Below are 14114 nucleotides of genomic sequence, written 5' to 3'. Positions count from 1 at the left end.
ACAAAATAGGGTTAGCGACTCACTATTAGGAAGGGCCGTGCCATGGGCATCCCTTCCTAATAGCGAGTCCAGAACCCATGTATGAATGTTTTACAACCGTAATTGTGGTTGCAAAACACTCACAGTTTGCCACCCTTCTCAGAAGGCAATCCCAGGGATCACTGCCTGCCCTTAAAAAATGAAACTGAAAGTTTCATTTTTATTTTTTAAATGCATCCAGTTTGCTTTAAAAAAATGCTTTATTGTCAAAGCAGTCCCAGACATGGTGGTCTGCAGACCCCAGCAAGCCACCATCCCTGGTAGTGCTAGCCATTCCCAATGGGGTTGCAAATTGCGAAAGCCTCATTAATATTCATGAGGCATGCAATTTGCTACCCCATTGGGAATCTCAAACAGTGTCTCAGACACTATTGTACATAGCATTTTACGACTCGCAAATTGGAACTCGTAATTTGTCGCAATTTGCGAGTCGCAAAATGCTATGGTCGTACATCTGGCCCTCAATGTTCTGCAAGCAAAAGACAAATTATCCTTTAAAACGAGGACCTGGGGGGTAAAAGTCCCACGTTGGCTGCTAAAACTTCCTGGTTGAAGCGTTGGCAGCCAATCAGAGCTTTACAGATCTATGCATGAGTTGATCATTATTCATTAATGCTTCGCAATCATAGATATAGAAATTTGGATTTCCTTTAAATTCTCACAAATTCTTGAATGGATTGACACCAAATAAATGAAAGCTTAATCTTCGGTTCAAAAGCTACCTTTATGCCAAATGTTGTGTAATTCTGTGCAGCGGTTCAGGCTGCAGGCGTGTCTAAAGACTCTATGGGAATTAACATAGGAAAAGTACTCTTTTTGATTCCCTGCCCCTTCTCGGACCTGGTCCTGTAATAAGAAAGGATGGGGGCCGTGCACCACCCCTCAAGGAGCTATTAATGGCCCTGGGAACCACCACCCCCTAGGGCCAACCTTTAAGTCCCGGGGTACCCACCCCCGGGACATAGCTGTTTGCGCTGGCTTGGCGTGAGCAAACAGTCCGCTCCCAGCGAGTGGGAGCAGGACAACTGCTCCCGCCAGCTGATAGCAGACTTCATCTGTTTTGCTGCCCTTTTCACAGCGGGCTGGAAAACAGATGAAAGGATTGTTCCCACACGCAGTGAGCAACGTTTTGGACTGCTCCCTACCTGCCAGAGCAATGCCGGCTCCCGCTGGAGGTTGGGAGCCGGCAGGTACCGCGGCATTGAGTTCCCCCTGGGGTTCCCAACACTGCACACTGGATGCCCTGGGTGGGCTCCAGGGCACCCAGCCTCAAGAGGCTAAGCACCCAAGGATGGGGTCCTCGGGTCAAAATCGGCCCGAGGAGTGGGGCCACGCGGCCTCCCCCCTTGTGTAATCGTGAGAGGAGAGTCCTTGGTTCTCCCTTTTAATTACCCTAAGTATGCAAATTCCCGATATCATCTGCAAGCACTGCTCGTTTGGCCCCCACCCCGTTTTTCTTAGTAGTATGCAAAGGTCATCCCACCTTTTCCCACGCTGATTGAAAGTTTACCTAAAGGCCCCTAAGCGCATTTCCCAACGATTTTGGTGACGCATTCTGGATGCAGAGGAATATGGTAACATCGCCACCAAATAATCAAGCACCTACTTCATATAGTTAAGAGAAGTGCCTCTGTTTGCTGGAGATTCACCTCTTTGTAGTCCTGTTGTCTTCACTTGACAAGGTTTCATGTTATCACAGATTTGTGGATGAAGACCCTTCAGAAACAATCACATTGCCTAAATTACATGCACACAAGGTCACTGGAGACATTATTTTGTGGTCCTTTACGCAACGGTAGTGTTGAATAGGCACTAGCCATTTACCGAACAAGCTAGCACTTACTAATTAACCAGTAGAAAATACCCCAGTTGGGTAGAAATTTTTTGCAAAACTATGGATTCTTCTTGGAAAAAATGAGGTTCCATTCTGGCCCTGATGCTCATTTCACAGAAATTAAACCTCAACGGGAAGCACTTGCAAATTTAAAGACAGCAAGTGCCACAGTTGAAGCTCCACTTCTGTAAAGAACAAATGATCCAAACTTCTTGAGCTTGGCGAAGGCAAAGCAAGTGTGTTTCCTCGTATTCCACATTGAAAAACAATCTGAAATCCTTAATGGAGGTGAATATATTGTTGATCTATTGGGGCACAGTCTGATCTGAAGTGACTGTGACGAGTAGTTTCTTTCGTGTCTTAAAAGCAGAGTCCATGGTTCTCCCTATTAATACCCTCAGTATGCAAATGCCCAAAATGATTTGAAAGGTCCACCCGTTTGGCCCTCCCCATTTTCCTTAGTAGTATGCAAAGGTCACCCCACCCTTTCCCACGTTGATCGACAGCTTACCTAAAGGGCCGATGATTTTGGTGACACTTTCTTGATGCAGAGGAATTTTGAGGACCTCTCAATCAAACAAAGAAACACTTACTTCGTATAGTTAGGAGGAAGTATCCTTGTTTGGTAGAGATTCTCCTCTTTGTAGTCTTGTCTTCTTTTCTAGACGGGGATTCATTTTATCGCAGATTTGTGGATCAATACACTCGAGGAACAATCAAATTGTCGAAATGGCACTGGAGACATTTCCTCGTGATCCATTACGCAGCTGTGGTGTAGATTATGCGCTAGGTATTACCCAAATAGGTAGCACTTACTAATTAAGTAGTAGAAAGTACTCCAGTCGGGTAGACATTTGTGCAAAACTGTGGACTCTTGATGGATAAAGAGGCAGGTGAAGTATTGTTCTCACCCAGTCACTCACACAATGACTGACACCCACTCACACACCCATTCAGCCACTCACATATACTCACAGACCCACACAGCCACTCACACACCCATACAGCCACTCACACACTCACACACCCATACAGCCACTCACTACACCCATACAGCCACTCACTACACCCACAAAACCATTAACACACCTACTCACGCACCCATACCCCCACTCACAAACCCGCATAACCACTAACACACCCACTCACAGACCCATGCACTCCTACTCACAAACCCAGAAAACTATTCACACTCACTAACAGATTCACACAGCCAATCACGCACCCACTTACAGACCCATACAGCCACTCACACACCCAGTCACTGACCCATATCGCCACTCACACACCTACAAAACCACTCAACTCACACACCACTCACCGACCTATACAGCCACTCACACACCCACTTTCAAAGGTTACTGTTAGGAAATAAAATGTAATCAAAAGTAGAAATAAACACAAAAAAACATAGGTTACAGGGACATTATATTTATGAAACAGAATTTTAAAAAAACCTTAGAAATTCACTGAAAAACACATAGCTTACAGGGGCCATTATAGTTAGGCTCAGATTTCACTCACCCAAAACCAGTGAAATTCAACAGTTATAGTTACCGTAGCTAACTACAACTTACGCCCATGCAATGCACTGCTTATGACCTCAAATGTTACATCACTGATGACATGGTCAGTGACATCACTGATGACATCTCAAATGACATAACTGATGACTTAATCTACAGAACCACTCACACACCCACACAACCACTCACACACCCACACAACCACTCACGCCCACTCATAGATCCATACAACCACTCACACACACACAACTACTTACACACACAACCACTTACACACCCACAAAACCACTCACATTCATACAACCACCGACACACTTACTCATACACCCACACAGCTACTCCGACACATACTCGCACACTCATACAGCCACTTAAATACTCATACAACCACTCACATACCCAAAAAAGCCCTCACAAGCCCATTCACAGACCCATTCAGCCACTCGGATACCCACTGACAGATCGATAAAGCCATTCACACACCTAGTTACAGATCTCTAGTGACAGATCCATACAGCCACTTACACACCTACTCATCGACCTATCCAGTTACTCACACGCCCACTTGCAATGTTTACAGTTAGGAAATAAAATTTAATAAAACGTAGAAAAACACACACAAAAACTCAAAGATTACAGAGACATTATATTTAGGGAATAGAATTTAAAAAATTCACACAAAAAATAAGTTACAGGGTACATTATAGTGAGGCTCAGATTTCACTTGCACAAAACCAATGAAATTCAGGCGTTATAGTCATCTGAGCTAACTACAACTTACACCCAGTGCAGTACACTGCTTATGACCTCACATATTACATCATTCACAACCTGGTCAGTGACATCACTGATAACATCTCAAATGATATCACTGATGACATCCTCCACAGAACCACTCACACACCCACTCACAGATCCATACAACCACTCACACATCTACTCACGCACCCATTCAACCACTCACACAACCACTCACACGCCCACTTAACCACTCACACACCCACTTACACACCTGCAAAACCACTCATAGACCCATACAAGCACTCACAGACCCATACAGGTACTCACACACCCACATACATCCCAGCACAACCACTCACATACCTGCACACCCACTCACACCCCATACAACTACTCACACACCCATACAGCCACCCATGCACCCATTCACACCCATACAACGACTCACACATCCAATCACACACTCAGAAAAGCACTCACAAACCCATTCACAGGCCATACAGCCACTCACATATTGACTGACAGACCTATACAGCCATTCACACATCCACTCACACATCCACTCACACCCCCTCTCACACAGCCACCCAGACACCCACTCACACACACACTGATACAGACAGTCACAAAGCCACTCAGATGACATATGTTATAAACAGTATCACTGATTAGTAGTACAGAAAGAATAGTCATTTAACTTATGCCGTAGCTTAGTTTAAATCCTCAAGTCTCAGAAGCGTTTACAAAACACACTCACTGGATGATATCATTAGTGATGTCATCAGTGATGCCACTTACCATGTCATGAGTGATGTAATATGTGAGGTCAAAAGCAGTGCATTTTTGGGGGGCATAATTATAGTTAACTGTATATATAGTTAAATATAACTGCTGAATTTCACTGGGTTTGTACAAGTGAAATTGCGGCCTAACTATATATATATATATATATATATATATATATATATATTGACCACAATGGGCTAAGTCAATTTGAAAGAAGTGGGCTTCTTGTTTGTCATAAATTAAGAAATACCATGTACCTGGTGCTGCTAGTCTGTTTATTCCAGATGTGGTTAGGTGCTAAGGAGTGGCAAGAATGTTTCCAACATACGACAATGATTATTATGTCATGCTTATGCTCTCTCTGCAGTTTTCACTAATGTCTCCCACTCCATTCTGCTGAAACGTCTGCATGATTGTGGCATCCACATAAAGAGAGGCTAGGTGTATCGTTTTCGCATTAGGCATGCTCAGGGTATGTTCAGGGCAGAGATGGGCACATCCTCCATTTACAGATGATTGTACCAGGCTGTGAACACTACATGTATTCATGTATGTGTATGGTATTTCTATAGCACAAACTTAGTCAAAAGGCAGCGGTACCCGAGGCCTCATCTGACATGAGCAGATGAGAAAGCAATGTGGATTTTGGAAGAAAACAATTTTTCTGCCTAAATAGTCCACCCATATAATCCACACTTAATTTACTTGTATTGTTCTTTAAGAATCCATTCGTGGAAATTAAAAGGCGTCATTCCTAATTCACTCCACGTGGGTGGAGAACCCAAGGTCGACCGAGGTGAACATGTTCTTTGCTCATAGCCCCATGTGACTCAGGATGTGCAATGTACAAAATCAGTGGAGTTTAGTATTCATGGAAGATAAGGCTGCAACAAATCAGACACTCACATTACAAGTTACGTATTGCTTCAGTTGCCTATGCCAGATATTTGTGACATAGTGCACTATAACAAAGCATCACTCCCCAATACTGTATGTATATTAGTTACTGAGACAAACAAAAGTTGTGCTTGTGTCTCATGTGATCCCTCTACTCTGCATATCAGAGGTCAGCTCTCTGGTAGTGTCCCAGTAAGACATCTATAACTTAGTGGCTGTGAGTCAGTCTGTTAACTAGGGAGGCGAGTAAGAATGGATGGAGCAAAGAAAAACTAACAGGTAGAGGTGTGTTTAACTGGAGCGACACGGATCTCTATTGCAATAGATTGGCGTGTTTCTTACTGTCTGTAGCATGTAGGTTCGCTTTAACGAGATCGCCCTGGGTGAAGCGTGAGCGCGATGAGTTGCAATGGCCTTTGACCACACCTCCGTCAGAGTCTGCCTGTCTCCTCTAGATCACGTTCAGTGGTGTTGTTGGTGTCTGTTGTATCTGAATCACTATTGTGTTCATTCTGTAGATCCCTCATGATTGTGTCCCAGTCAGTGGCGTAGAAAGGTGGGTTCGGGGCGCCCCGGGTGTCATCACTGAGGGGGGCGACAAAATGGCAAAAATATGCGTTTGAAACACATATTTTTGCCATTTTGTCAAGCCGAGGGTGACAAGTGACATCACTGAGAGGGGTGACAAAATGGCAAAAATATGTGTTTTAAACACATATTTTTGCCATTTTTTCAAGGCGGAGGTGACAAGAAATTTTCCGCAGCAGGTACCATCTGACCATGCTATGCCACTTCCTGCCTCTGCCCACACCTGTAGGGAGCACCGCCAGAACAACGCCTGAGGGGGCTCTGGGGATTTTCAACTTTTCATGATCAGTCGTTTCGCTACTATCATCCCTAAGTCGATATAACACGAGGTTACTTTCTAATGCTTACTTCTATGGTAGAGGTGCAACTCAACAGGTCATGTACGATCGCCCTCCAACACTCCCGAAGGCTCAGGCAGCTCCTCAGCATATGCAGCAGGTCCGCGCCTGCCCAAAAGGCAGCACGGACAGGAAGAGTGCGTACACACTTGTGATGAGGCAAGACACTCTCTGTAACTTTGCTCCATTGTGTAAGGTAAATATCATTTATTTCTCAGTTGTAACCTTTTGAGCTCCTATGAAACATCATTAACTATTCCAGCTCTTGTTGGGTTTCTTTCTGTTCTTCAGGTTTATTCTCAAAATGGAGATTTCAAATGGTTGAGTGAGGTCATGCCTATTTCTATAATCAAACATGTTCTCTATTTTCTAACCATAGAATCTCAGTACAAGTGAAGGGGTGAGTAAGGAGATGCATCACCTGCAGCGCATGTTCCTACAGAACTGCTGGGAACTTCCTACATATGGAGCTGCCTTTTTTAATGGTCAGATATTTACCAAAGCGAGCTCCAGCAACCACAAGGTGATCCGAGTTTACGTGGGCATAAACGTCAAAGGACTGCATCTCCTGAATATGGAAACTAAGGTAAGACGATTGATCAGGTCATGTGCTTGGAATACCATCTAGAGAAGGATTCATCTAGAAAAGGTAAAAGGAGAAGGGGGGTTATTTTGCACCAGTATGAAAATGGAGAACATTTGCCAAGACATCAATTGTTAACTTCAATACGGTAAAAATATATGAACCCCTTTTATAGATATTTTTAGACATGTTCGGATAGTAAAAGGTTTGGCATCTTTTTGTTATCAAATGATTTGTCTTGAGCCACATGAACATAAATTGATTTTGGACAATGTTTCTTTTAAGGTCAACTAAGATGAGAGTACTCTCCTGAGTCTTAAATGGACCTGGCTTTTGAATTTTAGTCTTGTGCTTCTTGAAGCATACATACGGGACATGGGGATGAAGAGAGATTTTCCAACAGCAAATTCTTGGGGCCCAGTGAGTGTCCCTGACTGTGCTGTTACTCCACTCACCCCGCCTCGTAGCACTAATTTAAAGGAGTCCATCCAGCCCACATTCCCTGCTTGCTTCTCCCTGCAGTGATCCTGCAACACTATAATGCACTCACTAGATTTCTGATTGGCATACTCAAATCTTTTTTGCATTATCAACTCACTCAAATGTGGTGTACATTGTATCGGGGAAAGGTATAGGGATGCAGGAATATTACTTTTACTGTTATCTTTGTATTTCTATGTTTTCTGACAAATGCAAAAAAACAAATTCTGTGATAAAATCGTTTTACAGGGTTAGACACTGTATAAATACTTCATTGTGGTTAAAGGAGAAACACAATAGATTTTAATTAAAATATTATGTTCAAGGCATATGAGCTGCAGATCACACACTTGCATTAGATCGCCATCTTGTGTTGGGCTCGGATGCTTGCACCATGTTGTTGTCTTGGAAGAATCTCTGTAGTCACGAGATAGGTGACTTCTCCCTTGGACGAAAGTGAGCATGGGCATCGACACCATCCTTAGATTGTTTTTTTACGCCATTGGGTTCGGATGCAACTTTTGCGCTCCGGTTCGAACCTTTAATTTCAAACTTTTTCGACGCGCAAAACTTCCTTAAAATCTTTGAATTCACTTCAGACATCGAAATCTTAAACGCGACTCTCATCGGCTCCATTCCGGTCATCGCGCGGGCCGCTGGGCCTATCAACTCCGTAAGGTCTACGGCTCATAGAAAGAATGCCATTAAACAAATGCCCCCAGTGTGGAGCAATATTCCCACTCAGTGACCATCATAAGGTCTGCAACCTGTGTCTCTCGCCAGAAGATGACGAGTTCAGCCATCCAGCCTGCGCCTCCTTTCGATCAAAGAAGACCATTCGCGATCGTCGGGCTCGACGATACATCATGGCGCAGAGATCAGCTCCGGAACCAGAGGACATCCTCGATGAAGGCCCAGATGTCCCAGAAGAAGATTCCAAAGATTTCAAAATCGTGTCCGAGGCAGAAGACTCCGATGACCCCATCACTCCTGATCAACGAGTGAGTACTACTGCCCCTATCCCAACCCCACCATCTAATCAGAAAGCACTAGTCAAGACTTTGCCTGTTGGCCCCAGTCGGGACCGAAAGCACACTTTAGAAGCCCCGCCTCCGTGCCCTGCTCCGAAGAAGAAGAAAGACAAGCCTTCCGGTAGCTTGGGACCGAGCAAAACGCATGTACTAGTCCCACCGGTGCCTTTGGCACCGAAGCCAACAGAACACTCGGCTCCGAAAATCCATTCCCATTCCTTCGGCACCGAAAGACAAACCGGCCACGAACACCTCCAGGCCTGTAGATAAACCGGTTTTGAAAATTTCTAAGCCTAAGGGCCACGCCTCGGCTCCGTAACCTTCGGAACCAAAACACAAGCCTAAGTATTCTACCACGCCTCCTAAGGCTAAAGAACACAAAAATCAACACCAGCCCCGCTCGGAACCGAAAAAATCAATGCCCATAGCGGGTATTGAGGAAGAGGAACTTTTCCATCCAGATACTGTCGATCCCAAGTAGAAAAATATCTATATTAACCCTAAAACAGGACATGTCATAGCTGTGCCATCCAGAAACAAAAAGCCAGTGCCTGTGAAGAAGGACTCTTCTACATCACCTATGCCCCCTTCTTCTCCTGTGCCTCCTTCTAATCCTCTTCCTCTCCCCAAGCCTGTTACACCACCTCTACCTGTAACTTCTCCACCACATACACCACCACTATATGATGATTATGATGATAATCTAGGGGTGGGGAAGACCCCAATGATCCGTTCACAGATCCAGACGACCCACCACAAGACGATTGGGATTACAATGATCCAATAGATCTACCAGACCTCCCAAGCCCCAACCATACCCAACAAAACCATCTCCCCCAGACGATAATATTGGTTTTGGACAATTAATCAATAGGGCTGCGGTTTTTCATGGCGTCACAATGCACTCAGACAAACCAGAGGAGGATTTCCTGTTAGATACATTTGAACAGTCCCAAAGAACTGTACAAATATTACCAATAATTAAGGGGGTCATTAAACATACCCCTGACATATTTAAAGATCCTGTACGAGCCAGGATTCTTAATCCAAGAATAGATAAAAAATATAGACCTGACCCTGCGTACATCAAGGGACAACTGCCTTTGGATTCTCTAGTAGTTTCCAACGCTAGAAAGCGCGCAAATTCACAAACCTCCGGAGATGCACCACCCCCGAATAAAGAATCCAAATTAATAGACACATCTGGCAAAAGGGTAGCTGCACAGGCGGCCAATGAATGGCGCATAGCTAACACTCAAGCACTGCTAGCTAGATATGATAGGGCCCACTATGATCAGCTGGAAACCCTATAACAGCATTTGCCTGACCAATATAAAACTCAAGCAAATGATCTCATCCAAGAGGGCAAACTGATAAACGCTTCAATTAAATGTGCCCTTGACGCAGCAGACACTGCCTCTAGGTCCATCAATACCAGTGTACTGCTCAGACGACATGCCTGGCTACGTATTTCAGGCTTTAAACAAGAGTTCCAAACAATTATTTTAAATCAGCCGTTCAATCAACAACTTTTTGGACCGGCTGTGGACACAGCTCTTGAAAAAATGAAAAAAGACAGAGACTGCTAAGTCCATGAGAGCATTACAGTCTCTGCAAACACGTCACTCCTTTTACAGAGGAGTCTCTAAGAACATGGGCACAGATACCTCATCTTCCTTTAAAAACACTACCCAAACATCCCCAATAGAGGATATTTTAAAGGAGGATACAGAGGCAATACCAGCAGAGGAAGAGGCCGGGGTAACAACAGCACTCGCATCTCCCCTGCTGCTAAACAGTGACTTCCCTGCAGTCCCCCCAGACCATTCCACTCCAGTCGGGGGAAGACTATCACAGTTACTACCTGTCTGGCAATCCATCACAACAGACAGGTGGGTAAGACAAATTATCCAGTATGGTTACTGCCTGGAACTTACATCTACACCCCCAAACATACCACCCAAACAGCATCCAATGTCCACAGAACATCTTACACTTTTAAAACAAGAAGTTCTTTCACTGCTTCAAAAGCATGCCATAGAGCCAGTCCTCTTACTACATCAGGGAACAGGAGTTTACTCTCTGTATTTCCTAATCCCCAAAAAGGACGGGTCCTTAAGGCCAATACTCGACCTCAGACCCCTCAACCTGTATATACACTCAGATCATTTTCACATGATCACTCTCCAACAAGTGCTTCCTCTACTCCAACAAGGAGACCTCCTTGCCACGCTAGATCTCAAGGACGCCTACTTCCACATTGCCATACATCCTGCTCAAAGGAAGTGTCTAAGATTCATAGTGGAAGGACAACACTATCAGTTCAAAGTCCTTCCGTTCGGAGTCACCACCGCTCCCAGAGTATTTACAAAATGCCTGGCAGTGGTAGCAGCACACTTAAGGAGACAGCAAATCCATGTCTTCCCATACCTGGCTGACTGGCTAATAAAAGCCAAGTTGTTTAACCAGTGTGTTCAACACACTCAACAAACCATTCAAACACTGCACAACTTGGGGTTCACAATCAACTATACCAAGTCGCACCTCCAACCCTCTCATGTACATCAATTCCTGGGAGCCACAATAAATACTTACACAGCTCTAGAATATGTCCCACCCCAGCCAGGATAGCCATAATACAAGCTCTCATCAAAAAATCTCAAACGCAACACTCTCTCCCAGCCAGAGTGTTCATGCAACTCATAGGCATGATGGCATCTTGCATATTCATTGTACCTTATGCAAAACTTGAAATGCGTCCCTTTCAGAAATGTCTAGCTCATCAGTGGAATCAAGTTCAGGGACAACTTACAGATCTGGTGTTGTTGGACAGCCGCACACATCGCTCTCTGCAGTGGTGGAACACAAAAAACGTATCCAGAGGGCGGCCGTTCCTCAAGCCTGTTCCAGACGCATCACTCACAGGTTGAGGAGCACATCTCCCCAATCACACAATTCAAAACAAATGGACCACTCAACAAAATGTGCTCCATATCAATCATCTGGAATTACTAGCAATATTCCTAGCTCTGAAATCATTCCAAATTCATGTACAAAACAAAGCTGTCCTAATCCGCACGGACAACATGACAGCCATGTATTACATACAAAAACAAGGAGGCACACATTCTCTGCAGCTGTCCCAGCTCACACAGAGCATGTGGAGGTGGGCCATTCCACAAAACATATACCTCCTTGCAGAACATCTTCCAGGAGTTCACAATCAGAATGCAGATCTGTTAAGTCGACAGATACAACAGATTCACAAATGGAAACAACATCCACAAGTTCTTCTACCATTTTTCCAAATGTGGGGCCAACAAGACATAGATCTGTTTGCCACACACAAAAACGCAAAATGCCCAACCTTCGCCGCCAGGTTTCCACACCCACAGTCCAAGGGCAATGCGATATAGATGAACTGGTCAGGCAGATTTGCGTACGCTTTTCCGCCACTCCCACTGATTCCTCTTGTGGTACGCAAGCTCCGACAGCAGTCTCTAAAAATTATCCCAGTGGCTCCCGCATGGGCACACCAACCATGGTTCATAACACTGTTGGAACTCCAAAAACGACACCTCTCCCCATCACTACTAACGCAGAACCATGGAGAGATAAGGCACCCCGATCCAACTCAACTCAATCTAGCGATCTGGCTCCTGAAGTCCTAGAGTTTGGTTATCTTAACCTTCCACTGGACTGTATGAACATCATTAAAGAGGTCAGGCGCCCTACCACCAGAGCTTGCTATGCAGCAAAATTGAAAAGATTTGCCATTTACTGCACTAACAATCATATCAATCCATTGGATGGCTCCATCCAAAACATAATTTGCTATTTGCTACATTTGCAAAGATGTTATCTAGCATACACAGCTGTACGTTTACATCGAGCAGCACTTGCCGCTTACTTACAAGATAGACAAAACTTTCACTTTTTAGGATACCAGCAATTAAAACCTTTATGAAGGGCTTTAAAAGGATCATTCCTCCTAGATTACCACCCTCTCCGGTGTGGAATCTCAACATTGTACTTCAGTTCCTCACATGGCAAGTAGCTTTCCTTATTGCAATTACCTCTCTCAGAAGGGTAAGTGAGATCCAGGCTTTAACCATACAAAAACCCTTCTTACAAATACACCGTAACAAGGTGGTTCTCAGAACAAATCCAAAATTCCTTCCTAAAGTCATCACTGCTTTTCACCTTTATCAATCAGTGAAGCTACCAGTGTTTTTCCAAAGACCCGGACTCCGTAGCAGAAAGAGCTCTTCACACACTAGACGTCAAAAGAGCCCTACTTTATTACATTGACAGAACTAAGCCTATTCGCAAAACAAAACAATTGTTCATGTCTTTCTACCCACCGCATAAAGGTAATCCCATCTCCAAAGTTGGGATTGCAAGGTGGATTGTTAAATGTATCCAAATATGCTACCAAAAAGCTAAACGCACTTTTGACATTTCCCCCTAGAGCGCATTCAACACGCAAACTAGGGTCTTCCATGGCATTCTTAGGGAACATTCCCCTAGAAGACATTTGTAAGGCAGCAACATGGTCTACAACACACACCTTCACTAAACACTATTGTGTTGACGTGCAAGCCAAGCAACAAGCTGCTGTGGGCCAGGCTGTTCTTAAAACTCTTTTTCAAACAACTGCAACTGATACAGGTGACCACCGCTAGGGGAGGTACTGCTGTACAGTCTATGCAAGTGTGTGATCTGCAGCTCATGTGCCTCGAACGGAAAATGCTACTTACCAGTATGCATCTATTCTTGGCATGTAGAGCTGCAGATCCACACACTTGCATTAGATCGCCATCTGGTGTTGGGCCCGGATGCTTGCACCTTATTGTTGTCTTGGAGGAAGTCTTTGTAGTCACGAGATAGGTGACGCCTCCCTTGGACGATAGTGCGCATGGGCATCGACTCCACCCACCTTCTCGGGACCTGTATGTTCCAGCTCTATCTTACTTAGATATACATACATGGACATCTTTTTCTTTACTACCAACTCCATCATTTCCCATCAGGCAAAAAACAATCTAAGGATGGAGTCGATGCCCATGCACACTATCGTCCAAGGGAGGCGTCACCTATCTCGTGACTACAAAGACTTCTTCCAAGACAACAATAAGGTGCAAGCATCCAAGCCCAACACCAGATGGCGATCTAATGCAAGTGTGTGGATCTGCAGCTCTACATGCCAAGAACAGATGCATACTGGTAAGTAGCATTTTCCTTATATTATTAAGTACATGCACGTTAGCA

At 44.5% G+C, this 14114-nt stretch overlaps 1 protein-coding gene across 1 annotated transcript in view; it reads left to right on the top strand.

The window, feature by feature from the left end:
- The window catches only part of KRIT1 (KRIT1 ankyrin repeat containing), a 333886-nt gene that overhangs the window by 305838 nt on the left and 13934 nt on the right, over positions 1–14114 (top strand). Inside the window, exon 15 of the mRNA XM_078663641.1 lies at positions 7129–7335. Coding sequence (XP_078519767.1) covers positions 7129–7335 — 207 coding nt within the window. The remainder of the gene's footprint in view (positions 1–7128; positions 7336–14114) is intronic.

This window comes from Lissotriton helveticus, chromosome 10 (genome assembly GCF_964261635.1).
Source record: "Lissotriton helveticus chromosome 10, aLisHel1.1, whole genome shotgun sequence".
In the NCBI taxonomy this organism is placed as follows: domain Eukaryota; kingdom Metazoa; phylum Chordata; class Amphibia; order Caudata; family Salamandridae; genus Lissotriton; species Lissotriton helveticus.
This window is presented reverse-complemented; position numbering and strand designations above follow the sequence as displayed.